This window comes from Ostreococcus tauri, assembly GCF_000214015.3.
Source record: "Ostreococcus tauri WGS project CAID00000000 data, contig chromosome 09, whole genome shotgun sequence".
Lineage (NCBI taxonomy): Eukaryota > Viridiplantae > Chlorophyta > Mamiellophyceae > Mamiellales > Bathycoccaceae > Ostreococcus > Ostreococcus tauri.
Window position 1 is genome coordinate 427,088 of NC_014434.2, and position 18,957 is coordinate 446,044.

At 60.5% G+C, this 18,957-nt stretch overlaps 13 protein-coding genes across 13 annotated transcripts; 7 read left to right on the top strand and 6 right to left on the bottom strand.

Moving 5' to 3' along the window:
- Window positions 1-168: 168 nt before the first annotated feature.
- OT_ostta09g02790 (3'-5' exonuclease domain) lies at window positions 169-3,075 on the top strand (the record flags this gene model as incomplete). Its single annotated transcript, XM_003081223.1, has 1 exon — window positions 169-3,075. The coding sequence occupies one exon, from the start codon at window positions 169-171 to the stop codon at window positions 3,073-3,075; it is 2,907 nt and encodes a 968-aa protein (XP_003081271.1).
- Window positions 3,076-3,191: 116 nt separating this feature from the next.
- OT_ostta09g02800 (P-loop containing nucleoside triphosphate hydrolase) lies at window positions 3,192-6,083 on the top strand (the record flags this gene model as incomplete). Its single annotated transcript, XM_003081224.1, has 1 exon — window positions 3,192-6,083. One exon carries the CDS (start codon window positions 3,192-3,194, stop codon window positions 6,081-6,083), a length of 2,892 nt encoding a protein of 963 aa, XP_003081272.1.
- A 107-nt stretch (window positions 6,084-6,190) lies between these two features.
- OT_ostta09g02810 (Restriction endonuclease type II-like) lies at window positions 6,191-7,591 on the top strand (the record flags this gene model as incomplete). Its single annotated transcript, XM_003081226.2, has 1 exon — window positions 6,191-7,591. The coding sequence occupies one exon, from the start codon at window positions 6,191-6,193 to the stop codon at window positions 7,589-7,591; it is 1,401 nt and encodes a 466-aa protein (XP_003081274.2).
- A 108-nt stretch (window positions 7,592-7,699) lies between these two features.
- OT_ostta09g02820 (Major facilitator superfamily domain, general substrate transporter) lies at window positions 7,700-9,337 on the bottom strand (the record flags this gene model as incomplete). The annotated part of the gene is made up of 1 exon (XM_003081227.1): window positions 7,700-9,337. One exon carries the CDS (start codon window positions 9,335-9,337, stop codon window positions 7,700-7,702), a length of 1,638 nt encoding a protein of 545 aa, XP_003081275.1.
- A 216-nt stretch (window positions 9,338-9,553) lies between these two features.
- Window positions 9,554-10,477, bottom strand: OT_ostta09g02830 (Zinc finger, MYND-type; the record flags this gene model as incomplete). Its single annotated transcript, XM_003081228.1, has 1 exon — window positions 9,554-10,477. The coding sequence occupies one exon, from the start codon at window positions 10,475-10,477 to the stop codon at window positions 9,554-9,556; it is 924 nt and encodes a 307-aa protein (XP_003081276.1).
- Window positions 10,478-10,580: 103 nt separating this feature from the next.
- On the bottom strand, window positions 10,581-12,866 carry OT_ostta09g02840 (unnamed product; the record flags this gene model as incomplete). The annotated part of the gene is made up of 1 exon (XM_003081229.2): window positions 10,581-12,866. One exon carries the CDS (start codon window positions 12,864-12,866, stop codon window positions 10,581-10,583), a length of 2,286 nt encoding a protein of 761 aa, XP_003081277.2.
- A 341-nt stretch (window positions 12,867-13,207) lies between these two features.
- Window positions 13,208-15,258, top strand: OT_ostta09g02850 (P-loop containing nucleoside triphosphate hydrolase; the record flags this gene model as incomplete). Its single annotated transcript, XM_022983375.1, has 2 exons — window positions 13,208-13,291; window positions 13,624-15,258. 2 exons carry the CDS (start codon window positions 13,208-13,210, stop codon window positions 15,256-15,258), a joined length of 1,719 nt encoding a protein of 572 aa, XP_022839648.1.
- Window positions 15,259-15,287: 29 nt separating this feature from the next.
- OT_ostta09g02860 (Peptidase M41) lies at window positions 15,288-15,620 on the top strand (the record flags this gene model as incomplete). Its single annotated transcript, XM_022983376.1, has 1 exon — window positions 15,288-15,620. The coding sequence occupies one exon, from the start codon at window positions 15,288-15,290 to the stop codon at window positions 15,618-15,620; it is 333 nt and encodes a 110-aa protein (XP_022839649.1).
- A 123-nt stretch (window positions 15,621-15,743) lies between these two features.
- On the bottom strand, window positions 15,744-16,058 carry OT_ostta09g02870 (unnamed product; the record flags this gene model as incomplete). Its single annotated transcript, XM_022983377.1, has 1 exon — window positions 15,744-16,058. The coding sequence occupies one exon, from the start codon at window positions 16,056-16,058 to the stop codon at window positions 15,744-15,746; it is 315 nt and encodes a 104-aa protein (XP_022839650.1).
- Window positions 16,059-16,106: 48 nt separating this feature from the next.
- Window positions 16,107-16,490, top strand: OT_ostta09g02880 (unnamed product; the record flags this gene model as incomplete). Its single annotated transcript, XM_003081231.2, has 1 exon — window positions 16,107-16,490. One exon carries the CDS (start codon window positions 16,107-16,109, stop codon window positions 16,488-16,490), a length of 384 nt encoding a protein of 127 aa, XP_003081279.2.
- A 52-nt stretch (window positions 16,491-16,542) lies between these two features.
- Window positions 16,543-17,664, bottom strand: OT_ostta09g02890 (Zinc finger, RING-CH-type; the record flags this gene model as incomplete). The annotated part of the gene is made up of 1 exon (XM_022983378.1): window positions 16,543-17,664. The coding sequence occupies one exon, from the start codon at window positions 17,662-17,664 to the stop codon at window positions 16,543-16,545; it is 1,122 nt and encodes a 373-aa protein (XP_022839651.1).
- Window positions 17,665-17,739: 75 nt separating this feature from the next.
- OT_ostta09g02900 (unnamed product) lies at window positions 17,740-18,241 on the top strand (the record flags this gene model as incomplete). Its single annotated transcript, XM_022983379.1, has 2 exons — window positions 17,740-17,817; window positions 17,930-18,241. 2 exons carry the CDS (start codon window positions 17,740-17,742, stop codon window positions 18,239-18,241), a joined length of 390 nt encoding a protein of 129 aa, XP_022839652.1.
- A 124-nt stretch (window positions 18,242-18,365) lies between these two features.
- On the bottom strand, window positions 18,366-18,957 carry OT_ostta09g02910 (unnamed product; the record flags this gene model as incomplete). The annotated part of the gene is made up of 1 exon (XM_003081232.2): window positions 18,366-18,957. A coding segment is annotated over one exon (592 nt), but the record flags the coding sequence as incomplete, so codon positions are not given.

Below are 18,957 nucleotides of genomic sequence, written 5' to 3' on the forward strand. Positions count from 1 at the left end.
GCTTGCATGCGACGTGCCGCGTTCGGCCTACGAACGAGCGCGACAAATCTCACGACGCATCACTCGCACTTAACGAACGTCCCGAGCGCTCTTCACAGACTCACGGGTTTCGCGTCGCACACGGTTCGATCGCTCCGTGGGAATTGTCGTCGCGAATTCTCTACCGGGATGTCGCTCGCGCGCGGTTTGACAGCCGCGAGCGCGTCGAACGGAGCGAGCTCGAGCGCGTGTGGGGTCCGAGCGAAGCAGCGGGCGATTCGAAGCTATTCGGAGCGCGCTCGAGGGATCGAACCAAAGACGCCGAGCGCGCGCGGCGGTTCGAGCGGCTGGCGAAACGCACGGCGCGCGTCTTTGAGACGCGCGTACGCGATTTCTCCAGCGAGTCAGGAGGCGGGCGAGGCAGAGGAAGGCTACAATGACGATAGCGACAGCGAAGACAGCGATGAGGATCTCACGGGAGAGTATCGAGGAGCCGTGCTCGTGCGGTCGAATGGGCAGAAAGGGCTAGCGACGACGAATAGGACAAACAACGGACGGATCGGCGGAAGCTGGAAGCGAGCTCTCGCCGGGAGCGATTACGTATCCAAGTCGAAGGGAGTGGAGCCGAGCAAGATGGCGCTTGATGAGGCGCAAGTGAACGAGGACGAGGAAATCGCCACTGGACTGCGGGACGAGGTGCAGACGGTGGAGACGGTGGAGGAGGCAAGACGAGTTTTGAAAATTCTACTCGATAACGCTGGCACCGCGAAACGACCTCTGTATCATGCGTGTGACACGGAAGTGGCGTACATCGATGTCTCGGATCAGACGCCCGTCGGGCACGGGCAAGTGACGTGCTTTTCTGTGTTCTGTGGACCTGACGTGAACTTCGCTCCCGAGGGCGAGAGCAAACGGAGCTTATTGTGGGTGGACACCCTGCGAGGCGGAGAAGGAGTTTGGGAAGTGTTCAAAGAATACTTTGAAAACCCGAATGTGAAGAAGGTGTGGCACAACTACAGCTTTGATCGTCACGTGGTTGAGAACCACCACGGTATCAAACTCGCCGGTTTCGCCGCTGACACCATGCACATGGCCCGTTTGTGGAACTCGAACCGAGGTCTCGACGGTGGTTACAGCCTCGAAGCTCTGTCATCGAGCGCGGAAGTCATGAGTGACTGCGCGGAAATGTTGGGCGCGGGGGCGGAGATGATGCGCGCTAAGAGAGGGATGAAGAAGATTTTTGGTAAGCCCAAGCTCAAGAAGGACGGGACTCCGGGTAAGACGATAATTCTTCCCCCAGTCGAAGAAATTCAAGAGGACGTAGAGCAACGAGACAAATGGATTGAATATTCAGCTCTCGACGCTCAGGCAACTTGGTTCCTGCGCGAGTCGCTCGAGGCAAAGCTTCGAGGGATGTCCTGCGAGGCGTGTCCAATCTTGGCAAGCAAACCTGGTTACCGCAAGTGCGTCACGCTCTGGGACTTTTACACGTTCTATCTCGCCGAGTTCGGCAACTTACTCACACAAATGGAGAGAAATGGGCTGCTCGTAGACAAAGAACACCTAGCGAACGCGGAGAAGATGGCTCTGGAAGACAAGCGAGTTGCCGAGGAATACTTCAGGACTTGGGCTTCGGCGAAGTGCGAAGGCGCGAAGTTAATGAACGTCGGCTCTGGGCTGCAGATTCGTCAGCTGCTGTTCGCTGGGGCGAAGAACAAGCGGCGTGATAAACCAGGGGTCGAACTCGTGCGCGAGTTTACGCAAGAATCCACGGAATGGCTCGCATGGGACGCCGCTGGTCGAGAAGGAAAGGCGCCGAAGAAGACCATGAAAGTTGCTCTTCACGGTATCACTGTGAAGCCGATTCCAGTGCAAACTTTCACCGCAACAGGTTTACCGGCGGTGAGCAGCGTCGTGCTTCGGTCGCTGGCTGGCAAGCCGGGCGCGGCTCGCGCCATCATGGACGCTTGGGATACGCTTTCAGATGAGGAAAAGTCGGAGGAAGCGTTGAAGAAGGCGTGCGGTGGCGCGTTTGATGCGTTTGGTGGAGGACAAGAAGGAGTACAAGCATGTGCGGCGATCGATGCGTTGAATGATGTCGCGGCGATCGACACGTTACTATCAAACTTCATCATTCCTCTGCAAGGTGATGATATTCGTGGGCCAGAAGGTCGCGTGCACGGCGCTTTGAACATCAACACTGAGACCGGACGTCTATCCGCTCGACGTCCGAGCTTGCAGAATCAACCCGCGCTTGAGAAAGATCGCTACGGTATTCGAAAAGCGTTCACTGCGGGACCTGGAAATGTGCTCGTCGTCGCGGATTACGGGCAGCTCGAGCTTCGCCTACTGGCACACATGGCTGGTTGCAAGTCCATGCAAGAAGCGTTTGAGGCGGGAGGCGATTTCCATAGCAGAACCGCACTTGGAATGTACTCAAACATTAAGGATGCGATCGCCAAGGGCGAAGTCGTTCTTGAATACGGAGAGCAAGAAGAAGGAGTCGACGAAAAGGACCGTCCCGCTCTTGTGAAGGATGTCTTCGCGAGCGAACGTCGTAAGGCGAAGGTGTTGAACTTTAGTATCGCATACGGGAAAACGGCGCACGGTTTGTCGAAGGATTGGGGTACTTCTCTTGAAGAAGCGGCCAACACCGTCGAGTTGTGGTATTCTGACCGCCCTGAAGTCCGAGACTGGCAAGAGGTTCAAAAGAAAATGGCGGTCGAGAAGAACTTGGTTCGCACCCTGCTCGGTCGCGTGAGAAATTTACCCGACGCGTCAAGCAAGAACGAAGCCTTCAAGTCGCACGCGCTCCGCGCCTCCATCAACACCCCGATCCAAGGCGGTGCAGCTGATATCGCCATGTTAGCGATGCTCCAAATCCAGCGCTGTCCGCGCTTGAAAGAGCTCGGATACAAGCTACTCATGCAGATTCACGACGAAGTCATCCTCGAGGGACCCGAGGAACACAAGGACGAGGCGCTTGCCCTGACGAAGTATCACATGGAGAACCCGTTCCCGGGACACGTGAATCTCCTCGACGTCGCACTCGCGGTCGATGGCGATTATGCCAAGACCTGGTACGACGCCAAGTGATTTTGTAACTTTACACTACACCTCTCAAGTCTCCGCTCGTCGACCGCATAACCTTCAGAGCCTCCACGAATGAATCCCCAGTGTTAACCCCGCGCCCTCGCTCGTCCCTAAAGCACATGTCCGCGGACTGGCGCGCGTTCGACGACGACAACGCACAACAGGATGACCCGTACACCGCCGCCGCGCGCGCGTGCGACGACGAAACGAACACCACGAGCGACGCCCTCGATAAGGATTTCGAGCACCTCTCGATCGACCAGCACACGCTCGTGAACGATCTCTTGGACGACGACGAGTACGATCGAGACGATGTATACGGCGGAGATGAAGGTAACCGATCGAGTGAGCACGCGTGCGCGTACTGCGGGATATCGAACGCCTCCTGTGTCGCGCAGTGCGTGAAGACGAATAAGTGGTTCTGTAACGGACGGTCGAACGGATTACCGGCGAGCTGCCTGATCTATCACCTGGTGCGGTCGAGGAATAAGGAGGTGCGATTGCACGAGAGCTCGCCGTTGGGAGACATGCTGCTGGAGTGTTACGTCACAGGGGCGACAAATGTGTTCAACCTTGGGTTCATACCGTGCAAGGATGAAAACGTGGTCGTGCTCGCTACGCGGGACGCTGCGCAGAGTAATCCGGCGGCATTGAAGGAGTTGAATTTAGATATTTCGCTTTGGGAGCCGTTGATTCAGGACAAGGTGTTCCTGCCGTGGCTGGTGCAGGTGCCCGAGGAGTCGGAGATTTTACGTGCGCGTCAGGTGAGCCCCGCCAAGGTGATCAAACTCGAGGAGTTGTGGAAGACCAATCCGGAAGCTACTCTCGATGATGTCGAGAAACAGGAAGGAAACGAAGATTATCAACCAGTTGCGTTGCAGTACGAGGATGCGTACCAGTATCAGAATATTTTCGGGCCTTTGATAAAGCTGGAAGCCGACTATGACAAGGCGCAGCGAGAGAACCAAACAAAGGACAACATCACGATTCGTTGGGACGTCGGGTTGAGTAAGCGCAAAATTGCGTATTTCTGCTTCGGCGCGGATGAAGAAAAGGTCTCGGTGGCGCTTGGTGATTCGCTTCAGCTTCGTTTGCTCATGCAGACGCCGAATGGACCGCAGCTGTGGCAAGGGCAGGGAGTCGTCATCAAGTTCACGGCGCAAGAGGAAGTGGGCGTCGAGATGTACGGTATGGACGCACCCGTTGAAAGCTCCACCGGGTACAGCGTGGACTTTTTGTGGAAAGGTACGAGCTATGAACGTGCACAACAGGCGTTGAAGTCGTTTGCAGTGGATGAAACTTCGTGCTCCGGGTACATTTACCACAAACTTCTTGGCCACGAAGTCGAGGATCAAAAGTTACACGTGGACGTTCCCAAGGGGACAAAGTTGACCGCGCCGGGCTTACCAGAGCTAAACGACAGTCAGTTTAATGCGGTTAAGGAAGTGCTCGAGAGACCGCTTAGCTTAGTGCAAGGTCCGCCCGGCACTGGTAAGACCGTGACGTCAGCCACTATAGTGTATCACTTAGCCAAGCGTGGTAACGGCCAGGTGATTGTTTGTGCTCCGTCGAATGTGGCCGTGGATCACCTCGCGGAAAAGATCGAGAAGACAGGTTTGAAGGTCGTTCGAATCAGTAGTAGAAGTAGGGAACACTTAGTTTCGTCCGTGGAGCATTTGACACTCCATTATCAGGTGGCAAATATCGGTGGAGCCACGCACAAGGCGTTCCAAAAACTGCAAGCGCTAAAAAATGAGTGCGGCGAATTGAGTCCCGGAGATGAGAAGAAGTATAAAAACGCGCAAAAGAAACTAGAACGAGATATACTCGAGAATGCCGATGTGATTTGCACCACTGCAGTCGGTGCTGGCGATCCGAGACTCGCAGACTTCCGTTTCCGCATGGTGCTCATCGATGAATCAACGCAAGCCACCGAGCCAGAGTGCTTGATTCCCATCGTCATGGGTGCGAAGCACGTTGTGATGGTCGGTGACCACCGTCAGCTCGGACCGGTCGTGACTTGCAAACAAGCACACGCCGCTGGCCTGGCGCAGTCGCTGTTCGAGCGTCTTATTGCGCTTGGGATAAAGCCGATTCGTTTGGGGGTCCAGTACCGCATGCATCCGTGCTTATCAGACTTTCCGAGCAATAAATTTTACGAAGGAGTACTATCGAATGGTGTGAGCGCAAGTGATCGAACGCTCTCACACGTGGACTTCCCTTGGCCCGTGCCATCGAAGCCTATGATGTTTTGGAGTCAGACTGGACAAGAAGAAATGAGCGCAAGCGGGACGTCATTTCTCAATCGAGCCGAGGCGGTAGCAGTGGAGAAGTGCGTGACGCATCTGCTCAACTCCGGCGTAAGTCCAGAAGACATTGGTGTTGTGACACCGTACGAAGGACAACGCGCGTACGTGGTTCAACACATGACGCGCGTTGGTGTGTTGCACCCGCAACTGTATAAGGACATTCAGGTTGCGAGTGTGGACTCCTTCCAGGGCAAGGAAAAGGACTTTATCATCATGACCTGCGTGCGCTCTAACGAAAAATCTGGCATCGGTTTCTTGAGCGATCCGAGACGTTTGAACGTCGCGATCACGCGCGCGAGAAGCGGGCTCATCATCATCGGCAACCCCAAGGTGTTGAACAAACAGTTGCTCTTCCACGACATGCTGACCCATTTCAGACAAAAGAAGTGCCTCGTGGAAGGCGCATTGGGATCGTTGAAGCAGTGCATGGTAGCCCTCCCCGAACCTGTCATCTCAGCCAAGGACCCGTGGAGGCGAATGAATGCGCAGCGCGGTGCAAAAGTCTCCGCAGAGCAGCGCTTTGTTAATGAGTTTCCAGAGCTCGGCCAGGCGTACGCATACGGCCGCTTCGGAGGGCAGTTTCGCGACATCGACGACTCCGAATCCGAGTACTCATACGCCCCCGAGTCTGAGTACTCCTACGCTCCTCCGAGCGAGGTCGATTACACACAACCGCCGGCGCACCGAGCGTACGAATATTAGCGAGTGAGCGAAACGCTCACGAAAACGCGCACCTGTAACTCAGACGTCAAAGACGACCACCGCACACGCCCGCGCGCGTCATCCCTCCGCGCCATCGCCCGCGTGCGATGGCGTCCACGTCGTCTCTCTCGGAATCCGTCACGGACGCCGCCGCCCGCACCGTCGATGCGCCGCGTCTCTTCGCCGCCGACGCACAAACGAGCGGTCGAGTTCCGAACGTCTTCTGGCGCGCCGTCGCCCTAGACGACCTTCGCTCGTGCGTCTCGTTCGTGGGACTTCCCGAGGAGTCTCGCATCGTCATCGCTGGTCGACGATCGTTCGCCAGCGTGCGACAAGGGACAGCACTGTGGGACGCGCTGCACGACGGACGGCTCACCACTGGGTTGCTGAAGAACGCGCTCGGGTTCTGCGAACCGGCGTGCGATCGACGCGCGCTCGGAATGAGTTCAAGGGGCCACGGGGGTGGAATCTCAAGCGTCGTGAGTCGATTGCGACGGGAGCGAGTGGGTGTGGATGACGTGGACGCAGCGCTCGCGTCGGAGGCGGCGCGGGCAAACGCCGAGGCGACGGAGACGTTTAATCGGGAACGGGCGAGCGCGGCGAGGGCAGCCAGTGCGGCGGAGTGCGACTCGGACGACGCGGCCGTTGAGATAACCGCGGACGCTTCGATGTCCGTTGGATCCGCGGCGTCTGCGATGGATATCATGTTGGCGTCGCTCCTGGTGAAACCAGCGACGCCAAAATCGTCGAAGGGGAAAAAGAAGAAAAATGGGAAAAGCAAGAAACGGAATAGTAAGAGAAACCGCGCCGTAGGCGACGACGCAGCGATGCTTACGAACGCACAGTACTGTCGCGCGTTAGCCAAAGGCGGAGAGATGGCGATTCGCTTGGCGTGGGGGAGCGAGCAGGAAGCGTCGACATTGTGCTCGTTGATGTGCCACTTCACAGGATCAACCGTATACGAAGCCGGGCTGTGCATGCTCGATCCTGCGGATATTCCCAGTGACTGGAACGTCGGTCCGTTGCCGCCTGTGGGGGCAAGTCCGGACGGTCTGATTACGCTCGCCTCCGGCGAACGTTTCGCCGTTGAGGTGAAGAATTCGTCACCGTTCAGAGAAATGCCGGGATCATACGTCATCGCCGATCGGGAACCTTACGACAAACCACCTGCATATCACATGGCTCAGGTCCAGTTGGAGATGATTTGCACGAACACTCGTTCAGCTTTATTGGCGATGCAGAGCATGACGTATGGTATTCGGGTCTTTCGCGTCGAACGCGACGACGCATTTGTAGCGAGCATGCTCCGACGGATTTCTCGGCTGTACGCTTCGTACATTCTCAAAGATCGCGAACCTCCCACGAATTGGGAGATTCACTCAGCCGATCACAAGAGCATGGTTCGTTCAGCCGTCCGCTTGGCTCGCGAAGCGACGGTTTTCTGTCACGTCCCGACGGGCTTGTTGCCGGATTCGATTGTTGTAGACGAGCGACCTTTCATCGCGTGATTAGCGTTTAGCTTCCTAGACATTAGATAATTGCAAGTTTTGCGCGCTGCCACTACCTAAACGTACAATTCTTAGCTCATATAAGAGTTGAGCCAAAATGAATGGTGATTACGCAACGACGAGTTGACCCGGAGCATTATTGCCTCCCAATTCGTCGGTGTCAACAAACTTTGGATTCGTAGCCGCGAGCATAGTGACGACGGAGAGTGCGCTGAGAACCGCGAGGGTGACAAAAAGTGCACCCCATCCGTAAGTTTCGGCGATCATCGCCGTCAGTGCACCCTGAAGCACGGCACCCAGAGAACCCATACCATTCACGATGCCCGCAGCCGTGCCGAGCACTTCTTGTCCGTAACCTGCCTGCTCGCAGCAGTCCGAAACCGCTGTGGAGCCGAGCATGGCGTCGGGACCAGCGACTAAGAAACCGATGAAACCCATGACAACGGCGTTCGCGAGCATGCCCATGCCACACGCCGTCTGGTAGCCGGCAATGGCAAAGCACAATCCGGCGCACGATAACGCCCCGAGCATGGTGCGTCTCCTCTCAAAATATTTGTCCCCGATAATGCCGCATGCCAAGCCACCTAAGACTCCACCGATATCGTAAATGCAAGAAAGATACCCAGCGATCGCGACGGGCATATTGTACTCGCTCGATAAGTAAAATGGCAGCCAGAACAATAGACAGTATCGCACAATCTTGACGAAGAAGTAGGACAACATCAGCATCTTCAGACGTGGAATGGCCAGTATTTCCATAAAACCTACTTGTTTGGACGCCGGTTCGATATCAGCGCGCTTTTTCGTCTTTTGGAGCGCTTCGGAAGAATACGTCGTCGTTTGCAGCCACGGCGGGTCGAGTTGCATTACCGCGACCAAGGCGGCGGTGACCAAGGCGAAGGACGCTGGCAAGGCGATGGACAGCTTCCAGCCAACCTTATTCAAAAGAAACGCCGCAGAGAAGGTGGCCAAGGTGGCACCCACCTGCTGACTCGTGGCCCAAATTCCCATCGCAGTTCCTCGTTCTTTCGAGGTAAACCACGGGTTCAACACCTTGACGTGCAGAGGATACGCCGCTGCTTGCGCGAGCCCGTTCACAGCCCATAGTCCCATGAGAACGACGGGAACTGTGGAGTACCCGAACGCGACGCAGCACAGGAACGAGATAATACCGCCACCCACGATCACAGCCTTCGGCCCGATCTTATCTCCCAAGCTCGGCATGAAAAACTGCCCGAGCGCGTACGTCAGCAAGAACGCAGAATCGATGAGTCCCATGGTCCCAGTCGTGAGCCCGAGCGCCTCCTTCACCGGCGCCTTCACCACGCTGAGCGGTTTACGAACGAAGTACGCCGAAGAGTACGAAATGAACATCCCGATCAGCGTCTTTTTCTGCAAACGCTCCACCTCACTCCGCGGGAACTCCTCCTCGACGAGCTTCGCGGGCCCGCCCTCGACGCACTTCGCCTGCGACCCGTCTTCCCACGTCGTCTCGCACTCCTCGCCGTTTTCACCGTTAAACGTGTACGTGACCACCGTCGGTGCGTTTCTCACCCACGCCGAGTCCCCCGACCCTTCGTTCTCCGCCACCGACGACGGCGACGTCGCGGCGGCGTCGTTCGCGCGCGATCGTCCGCTTCGGCGTCGATCGACGACGCTCGGCCGTCGGACCGCGCGCGCGGACGACGCGCGTTCGCTCGTGCGCGCGCGCGCGGCGACCGCGGGCGCGGCGCGCGCGGCGGACATCGCGCGCGGGCGTTCGCGCGGCGCGAGCGCGTGTGCGGGGCGCACGGACTGGCGACGCGTTTTGTCTCGGTCCGTTATTGGCGACTCGTGACTCGAGACATGAGTACCGGGACGAGCCGGCGAGCTGGCGAGCGACGCGGGCGACGACGCGAGACGTCGTGGTCGCGACTCGATGAGACACGTACCGGTACAGGTACGATTCGGTTTGACAAAACTTTACTCTTCGGTACTAGAGTCATCTTCGGTACTAGAGTCATCGTGGCCTGGCACCCAGCGCCCGATGGGACCAAGAAAGCTTTCGGCGAGCCGGCGCAATACGATGTGTTCGCTACTGGCGTATCCATATTTTTCGACGACGTCTTCCTTTTCCCAAAGAGTACACACGCCATGTCGCCTCGCGGCGAATTCGCACACTTTAACGTCGTCGTCAGCCGACCAGTCCTTGGGTAAATAGCCTTTAGTCTTTCCGCACTCGACATATTTGCGGAACTCTTCCATAACAGTCGTGGTCGCTGGATCATCCAAATCTTCACCTGCGAACGAGGCGCGAATGACACCCACGACGTTCCCCGCAAATGTATGTTCGTCCGCGACGCGCAAGCAAAACGACACCACCAGGCGCTCGTACACGCGCTCGCGCGAAACGCCACCGTACCACCCGCCAGTTTCAGCCGCCATAAAGGTATCCAACATCGATTGCGCTGACAATTGCGCCGTTTGAAACGCCGGCGCTCCCGCGCGTCGCCCCGTCGCCTCTGTCGAACCATCGATAGCCGCGCACGACGTCTTGTGTCGCTTCCAATCCGCGTGCTGACACTCCTTTGAACAATACCGCACCGCCCTACACCGCGCGCACCTCTTCTCCCCAGCCTTCGCGCACGACATATTCGCGCACCGATCGGCGCCGACGACGATGTCCGCGCGCGCGCTCTCGAGAATCTGCTCTTGAACGTCGCGGTTCAAGCCTCGCGTCGCGGCTAACGCGCTCGCCGTCGTGGCGGCATCCAGCACGCGTTTGCCGTCGCCGCGCGGCGCGCCGCCGCCGAATAAGCGCGAATACGTCTCGCGCACCTTCTCGGCCGCGTCGTCGCCCAATCCGAGTTCGGCGAGGAGTTCCTCGTCGAAATCATCGTCAGCCATCGTCGTCGTTGGCGTCGGCGTTTGATGGAATTGATGGAATTCGGAGTGTTGCAAATGTAAACTGCGCAACGACAGCTGCACGCGCGTCAGATACAACGGAAGACTAACGGGACGTTCGCGGTTTAGGGATCGCGGCGCCGCTCGTGGTGCGAAGGAGCTCTGGGCGCGAATTTTGAGCTCGCGCGTCCGGAGGCGCGACGGAGGTTCTCGGCGGCGGAAACTCGAGCGACGGTTGCGGCGGCGGCTGCGATTGCGCCGGAGGGTGGACGAGGCCGCCCATCATGGACATGCCCGCGGCGAAGTGCTGCGAAATTTCGTCCACGCCCGTCGGAACGGGCGATCTGGTGGGGCCGTTGAAGAATAAACCGCCGCCGCCGGAGGCGATGGATGAGAACACGCCGCCGCCCAAGCCACCGCCGAGACCACCACTTGAGGTTGGTGGTGCGCCGCTCATCGGCGTGCCAAACGACGGCATTTGCATCGAGACCCCTGTGCCGGTGGCTGTTTTCGGGCCGAAACCGGGCGGTAGATTTAGTCCGGGCCGCAGTTGTTGCTGCTGCAGTTGCGGTTGCTGCAGTTGCGGTTGCGATTGCGGTTGCTGCCCAAAGAGACTCGCCACGGGGAGCCGCACGGCGTGACGCTCTTCCGCTTCTCGCAACAAAGCTTCCTGTCGACCCTTGAGAATCTGCTCAGAGACGAACTGTTGAGGTTCGCCCGCCGCCAACGGCGGACCAGGGCGAATTCCTTGACGAGCCAACATCGCAATGAGTTCTTCCGCGCCCGCGTGGCCCTTGTTGAGAGCTTGCATCGCATTCATCAGCAGTTGCTGTTGTTGCTGCGCGTCCACACCTGGCGCCGCTGGCATACCGGGCGGCGTCGGGGGCACCCTCTGCGCACTCTGCGCCGGCAAACCCAGCGCCGGCCGAATCCCATTTCCGAGCAGCTTGAGCAACGATTGCTTGAATTGCGTCTCGTCTGACGCGTGGAGTATGCGATGCAATTCCGCGCACGCCGCCGGAAAAGCGCCTAAAACGTAATCTCGTGTGCGCATCTGTACCGCTCTCGCGACGTTATCCCCTGCTGCGAAAGGATCCTCCACACCCAACGGATACTTGAACGCATTCCACGAGCTACCCACGATGAAACGACCGTGATAAGTCGACGCATTCAGGGCATTTCTAAAAAATCCCTTGACAGCGCACAGCTGCGCAAAAAAGCTCACGAAGAGCTCAGCTAATGTTTCTGTGTTGTGCTTTCCGAATCCGACGAACAACTTGTCCGCCCTGTATTTGACTGCCGCAATGTCCCGAGAGGCGTCGCTCACGACTCTGGCCTTGCTAACCTTCCACGTGTCAAATTCATCGTCTTCACACGAGACGTGCTCGTCAAGCTCCTTCTCCTCCGACTGCACTAGCTCCCACCGAGGCAGAGTGAGCTGCATAGTCGGCGGCAAAACGGGCACTCGTCTTCGCTGCAAGTGGTGCATCACGAGCAAGCACAGCGAGTAAGAGTTGAACGAACCTTCCAGGGCGTTGTTGACATCGTAGTGCTTGGCCCAGAGCTTGATCAAGAAGACCAAGTCTCGATACCTCTGATCGATGTCCGCGATGACGCCCAACACCGCGCTCTTGTACACGCCGTCGTTCTCGATGCACACGTCACACGCGACGCCAGTGTGCGGATCCTTAAACTTGATCAACGGTACTCGAGCTTTCGAGATGAGCTGCACGTCTCTGTAGTTTCTGTAGCGCAGCTCGGACGCGACCTTGCGTAGAAGCTGCGCCCGCTTGGTTCGGCCCTGTCGCTGCTGTCTCCTCGCCCGAACGCCCCCTCGCTGCGATCTTCGAGCCTGCGCCTCCTCTTTCTCGTCGTACCACGGACCATCCTTATCTATCTGCAGCGAAATGTCGATATCGCTCCCCGCGGAGTGAAACGCGCTCACGTATGACCCGAACGGCGCCACGCGCACGCCCTCAAACCGAGAGCCGATCATCGACTTGAACTTATTCATCAGCGTCTGCCGCTTCGCGTCCTCCTGCGGCGACGTCTTCAACGAATTCACTATTCTCCGCAATTCCGCATCCAACACTCTCATGTTTTCTCGCACGATCGCGCTCGGCCCGACGTCCGCGCGCTCGTCGCGCTCCTCAAACTCTCCTCTTTCATTCGTCGTCACGCGCGCATCCGCCATCGCCAAGCGCTCGCGCACGCGCCGCAAAATCATCGCCGGCGACACGTACTCCCTCGGATCCCGCGCATCGTCCTCTCGATCGTCCTCGACGCGCTCGTCCGCCTCCTCTCGATCGTCCTCGGAGTGCTCGTCCTCGAAATCATCCTCATCCTCCCTCCGCCGGCCTCGCCCGTCGCCGCGCGCGCGCGCGTCGGACATCGATCGCCCTCGCGCGCGCGCGCGCGTTCGACCGCGTCGCGCGCGGCGCCCTTCGACGGGCGCGGCCGCCGCGACGGGCGCGACGGGCGCGATGGCCCGGTGTCACTCGCCCGATGAGTCATGACCCATCGCGTGACACCCACGAGTCACGACCCAGGACGTGCATCCCGACACGCCGACACGCGTGACGTCATCGATGCCGACGACGCCATTTCTGAGTCCCGACTCGTCGACGACCCCCTCGCGGGCGCGACGACGTCGACGCGAGGGCACGACGGGCGCGCCCCGCACACGACGACGCGATGGGGTCGACGACCGCGATGACGATGCGCGCGAGCGCGATGACGCGCGCGCGAGCGACCGCGCGCGCGACGAAAAATGTTTCCACGCGAACCCCGACGCGCGCGCGCGCGGGGGCGCGAGAGGTGCGTCCACGGTCGCGCGATGCCGACGCGAGCGACGACGGGCGTGGGACGGATGAGACGCGATCTCGGTCGTGATGCCGACGACGCGAGCGATGGGGACGTGTTAGGGGATGTGAGGGGTACGAAGGGATTCGTCCGCGTCGCCGGGCGCGCGCTCAGGGGCGCGCGCGGTCGGTGGGGGGGGGGAGGGTGGATGACGAGCGCGTGACGTCGTCGGCAGCCGAACCTCGAGTGGGGTCGTCGGAGCGGTCGTTCGGGCGAGACGCGAGCGTCGGTGTGGAGATCGGTGCGCGGGTGACTGACGTGGTATTTATTTCTTTCCGTCGAAACAGGCTGAGGTCGCGGACTCCACGGTCGCGGCGACGCTCATGGCGGTCGCGACGCTCGCGAGCGCGGGCGCGGCTAAGGCTGACTTCGCGCCCGCCCCGGAACCCACCCAGGCGGTGGCGGAACAGCGGGGCGAGAGCAACTCTATTTTCGCGTCTCAATCGCAAGAGGCGCCGGCGGTGACGAACGCGGACGGCTTGCCGGAGGGCATCAACTGGCGTTACAGCGAGTTCATCAGAGCCGTGACGAGCGGCAAGGTTGAGCGCGTGCGCTTCTCCAAGGATGGCTCCGCGCTTCAACTGACCGCGGTGAACGGCGCTCGCGCCACCGTGATCTTACCGAATGACCCGGATCTCGTTGACATCTTGGCCAAGAATGGCGTCGACATCTCCGTCAGCGAGGGTGAACAACAGGGTAACGTTGCGTCCTTGATCGGCAACCTCTTGTTCCCGCTCGTCGCCTTTGGTGGCTTGTTTTTCCTGTTCCGCCGCGCGCAAGGCGGCGAGGGTGGCATGGGCGGTATGGGTGGTATGGGCGGTGGCCCGATGGACTTCGGAAAGTCCAAGTCCAAGTTCCAAGAAGTCCCGGAAACCGGCGTTACCTTCGCCGACGTCGCCGGCGTCGAGGGCGCCAAGTTGGAATTGCAAGAAGTCGTCGACTTCTTGAAGAACCCGGACAAGTACACGGCGCTCGGCGCCAAGATCCCGAAGGGTTGCCTCTTGGTCGGACCTCCGGGTACGGGTAAGACGCTCATCGCCAAGGCGGTCGCCGGTGAAGCAGGTGTGCCGTTCTTCTCGTGCGCCGCTTCCGAGTTCGTCGAACTCTTTGTCGGTGTCGGTGCGTCGCGCGTTCGCGATTTGTTCGAAAAAGCCAAGGCAAAGGCTCCGTGCATCATCTTCATCGATGAAATCGATGCCGTTGGTCGTCAGCGCGGTTCCGGCATGGGTGGCGGCAACGATGAGCGTGAGCAAACTATTAACCAGCTCCTCACCGAGATGGACGGGTTCGAAGGCAACACTGGCGTCATCGTCCTGGCTGCCACGAACCGACCGGACGTTCTCGATAGTGCTCTTCTTCGCCCGGGCCGTTTCGACCGTCAAGTCACCGTCGACCGACCGGATGTCGCCGGCCGTATCCGCATCCTCAAGGTGCACGCCCGCGGCAAGACGCTCGCCAAGGATGTCGACTTCGACAAGATATCGCGCCGAACCCCGGGCTTCACCGGCGCTGACTTGGAGAACCTCATGAACGAATCCGCGATTCTCGCCGCTCGGCGTGGTTTGACGGAGATCTCCAAGGAAGAGATTGCCGATGCGCTCGAGCGCATCATCGCTGGTGCCGCCAGAGAAGGTGCGGTCATGTCTGAGAAGAAGAAGCGACTCGTGGCGTACCACGAGGCTGGCCACGCCCTCGTGGGCGCGCTCATGCCGGATTACGATCCCGTGACCAAAATCTCCATCGTCCCACGTGGTAATGCCGGTGGCTTGACCTTCTTCGCCCCGAGCGAAGAGCGTCTCGAGTCCGGCCTCTACTCTCGCACGTACCTGGAGAACCAAATGGCTGTCGCCATGGGTGGCCGCGTCGCCGAGGAACTCATCTTCGGCGCCGAGGATGTCACCACCGGTGCTTCCAGCAAGTGACCCGTACCGCACGTATGATGGTCGAGCAAATGGGTTTCTCTAAGCGCATCGGTCAAATCGCGATCAAGACGGGAGGTGGCCAATCTTTCCTTGGCAACGACGCCGGCCGCGCCGCCGATTACTCTGCTACCACTGCGGGCATCGTCGATGAAGAAGTCAAGATTCTCGTTACCGCGGCGTACCGACGCGCCAAGGACTTGGTTCAAGAAAACATCGCGGTCCTTCACGCCGTTGCGGAGGTACTCATGGAGAAGGAGAACATCGATGGGGATGAGTTTGAGCAAATCATGCTCAAGGCGAAGAGCGAGCTCTACCTCAAGGCGGACAACCCGACCATTACGGTTCCGTACCAGAGCGCCTAAGTCGATCGCGATTCATCCTCTCACTGCTGAATAGAAGACTGTAAAAGTAGCCGAAAATTACAACTCAACACGCGCCGTCGTTCGTGCATCGATCGATCAAACGAACCCCTTTCGGCGCGTCGTTCACTTTTTCCCGACGCGTCGCCCCTTCCCTTTGAACGCTTTCCCGCTCACCCTCTTCCCTCCGCTCCCGCGCCCCCCCCCGCCGCGTAGATCTCTCCAACATCGTCCCAAGAACGCCCTCGCCCGCCCCAACGGGTTCAATCCGTACGTGTGCGCGTACCAATCGTTCACGGTTTTCGCCAACATCAACAGCGTGCCCAGTTTCACGACGTCGTCCACGCTCACCGCGGTCCCGGACGTCGTCGCGCCCCCCACGGCGTCGTCGTACGCCCCCTTCACCCCCCGCCGTCGTCCGTGCGCGCTCGCACGCGGCATCGTCCGTGGAATCGCGTCACGACGATGAATCACGCGACGCCTCACGTCATGGCGTGCGCCAAGCTCTCCACGCGCGCGATCGCGTTCGACGTCCGCGCGTCGACGACGAACGCGCCCGAGGTCGACGGCATCGCGTGCGACGTCGTGTGGACCCAAGGAACGATCGCGAGGGACGACGGGACGACGTGTTGGGTGGAGGATGACGGCGTCGAGGTGCGCGCGAGGCGAAAGACGGGCGCGGTGGACGTCGCGCGGCACGGCGCGTACGCGTGCGTGCGAGGAAGACTCGTGCGCGAGAGTGGGAGGTGGACGATCGTGGACGCGGTCGTCGTGGGGTGCGAGGACGAGGGACGGCGAAGAACGTGGCGGGACGAGACGGAGGAGTCGCGCGCGGCGAGACGCGCGTTTCTCGGCGCGTCAGCGATGGCGTGAGTGATGGACCGGGATGTAATACTGTACAACACAAAGAAAATTGTAGGGTTCACTAACCGAGCGGGACGTGGGCGCCGACGGAGAAGTCGAAGTGGACGCGCGGTCGACGACCGCGTCTGCGCTCTCGGTTCTCGGGAGCGCCGTACGCGAGCGAGAAGCTCGGATAGAGCGTGAAAAAGTGTACCAAGCGATGGAGAGGCTGGGTCAATCTCACGAGAGACTCGAGCGGGCCGTTGCAGACGCCGATCAACGCGTGACTCATCGCTCTGAGCGGGATCAAATTAGCTCCCGGCGCCTGCTCGGTCGCCATCGCGATGGCGGCGTGCGAGACGATGTCCAGACCGATTCCGCCCATCCCCGTCGCGGCGTAGAGCAGAACCAGCGTGCCGTGCGTCCACTCGCACGCGATCAACAGTCTCGACAGGGAGCGAAGGAGGGCGTTTCCCTTGCGAATCTCTCGTTTCGCCCAGATGCGCGCCTCCGCCGCCGATAACAGTCTCGCCACCTGTCCCGGTCTCGCCAACGCCTCGGTGTCGGCCCCCGGAAGCGCGGTGTTGATCATCATCTGTAACCAAACCTTCCCGTACTGCGACACGCGATCATCCGCGCGCGGCGAGAACCACTGCGCGATTCTCTGCGGCAGCGGCGCCTTTGGCAACGAAAACGTCTCCCCGCACACGCGACACGCGTACTCCTCGCACCCGTGCGTCTGCAACGACACCCGCTGCCACCGCCGCAAGCACCCCACGTGCACGTACGCCGCCGTTCCCGAGCACGCGCACGGACTCACCAAATCACCGCTCTCTTCAAAACAGAATCGACACTGCGCCGCGGCGGACGCGCGCGCCGTCGCCGCGTCGCCCTCGAAATCCCGCGCGTCTCCCGCCCTCTTCGTCGCGTCCCCATCCCTCTCCCCCGACGCGCTCGCGGGCGCGTCCGGGACCCACGCCCGACGTCTCGGGTCCCACGTCGCGTCCGTTCGAGCGCGTCGCGCGCCGTCGTCGCCCGCGTCGTCGCGCTCGCGTGCGAATTCCGACACCCCGAGCGCTAAAACGAGGGCGTCCGCGGCGTCGTCCACCCCGTCACGGCCTCGCGCGACGTCTCCCGGCGTCTCCCGACGCGCGATGGACCGTCCGAGCCCGAGCGCGGCGACGAGGGCGAGGGCGAGCGCCATCGCGAGGTCGCGCGAAGTGACGAGGACGCGACGGTTGGTTGGCGCGACGCCATCTCTTCGCCCCTCGCGCGCGCCATGGCGCGACCGAGCGCGCGATCGCGGCGTCGATCGATGGCGGTCATCGCGCTCGCCCTCGTGCTCGCGCGCACCGGCGCGGAGGTTCGTTGAGACGCGCGCGGCGACGGGATCGATGGGTCGATGAAGATGCGACATCGAGGGAAACGCGCGACGAGACTGACGCGCGCGCGCGCGTGCGTCGACGCAGGCGGCGCCGGGACATCGAAAACGACGCGAGCGAGCGTTGCGGACGTCCTCGCTCGATCGAGAGCTCGCGGTGAGGCGAGAGGAGTGCGCGCGGGAGTCCACGGCGCGGTCCGAGTGCGTCGACGCGAGCGATCCGTCGCGCTTGGAAAATTGTGCGCTTCGGTGCGCGAGCGCGATGTGTTACGACGAGGTGTACGGGAGCGATCCGTTGGAGGAGGGGGAGGTGGACGTCGAGCGCGGACGGGCGTATCGGACGTGCGCGAGGGGCGAGTTGAGGAAGCTTCGCGGATATCAGACGTTCGGCGCCGAGTGAGACCAGACCTCGTCTCGCGCGCGTCGACGGCGACGGAGCATTAGTGTGTAAAAATAGTCACAAATCGTAGCGAGCGCGGCGGTGTTCCCACGGCGATGCGCGCGTGGCGAACCGACGAAGTCGATCACTCGGCGGATTCGTCGACGGCGGGCGCCGCCGCCGCCGCCGAGAGCGCCGCGTCCTCCGCCTTCGCCTCGTCCGAGAACATCCCCTTCTGCGCGTACACCGCCACCATGAGCGCCACATCCGCGGTGAACACCCCCGCGAACGACTTCCAGAAGAAGGGAATGATCACGTTTACCAACGGAATGGCGACGAAGAGCAGGTTCAACGCGTCCTTCTCCCTCGCCGAGCAATCCCTCGCTCGCAAACTCGGCACGGTGAACATCCACACGCTCCACATCCCCATCAATCGCGCGATCGACGGTTCATCGCTCGGATATATCACGTTAAACGCCAACAAACCACCCACCGCGACCGCCGCGTACGCCTGCGCCTCGAAGATCGCGTACAGCGCGCTCCCCTTGTACGCCGGATTCTTCTTCACCGCACCGCTCTGTCTCGGCGCGAACGTCGTCGCCGTCTTCTTCGCGAACGTCGAGAGGTCTTTCCCGACCGTCGTCCCGCGCTCGATCGTCCCGCGCGCGTCGTCGTCGCCCGCGCGCGCGCGCGTCGTCGGTCGTCGCGTCGGCGGTCGTCGCGTCGGCGTCCCACCG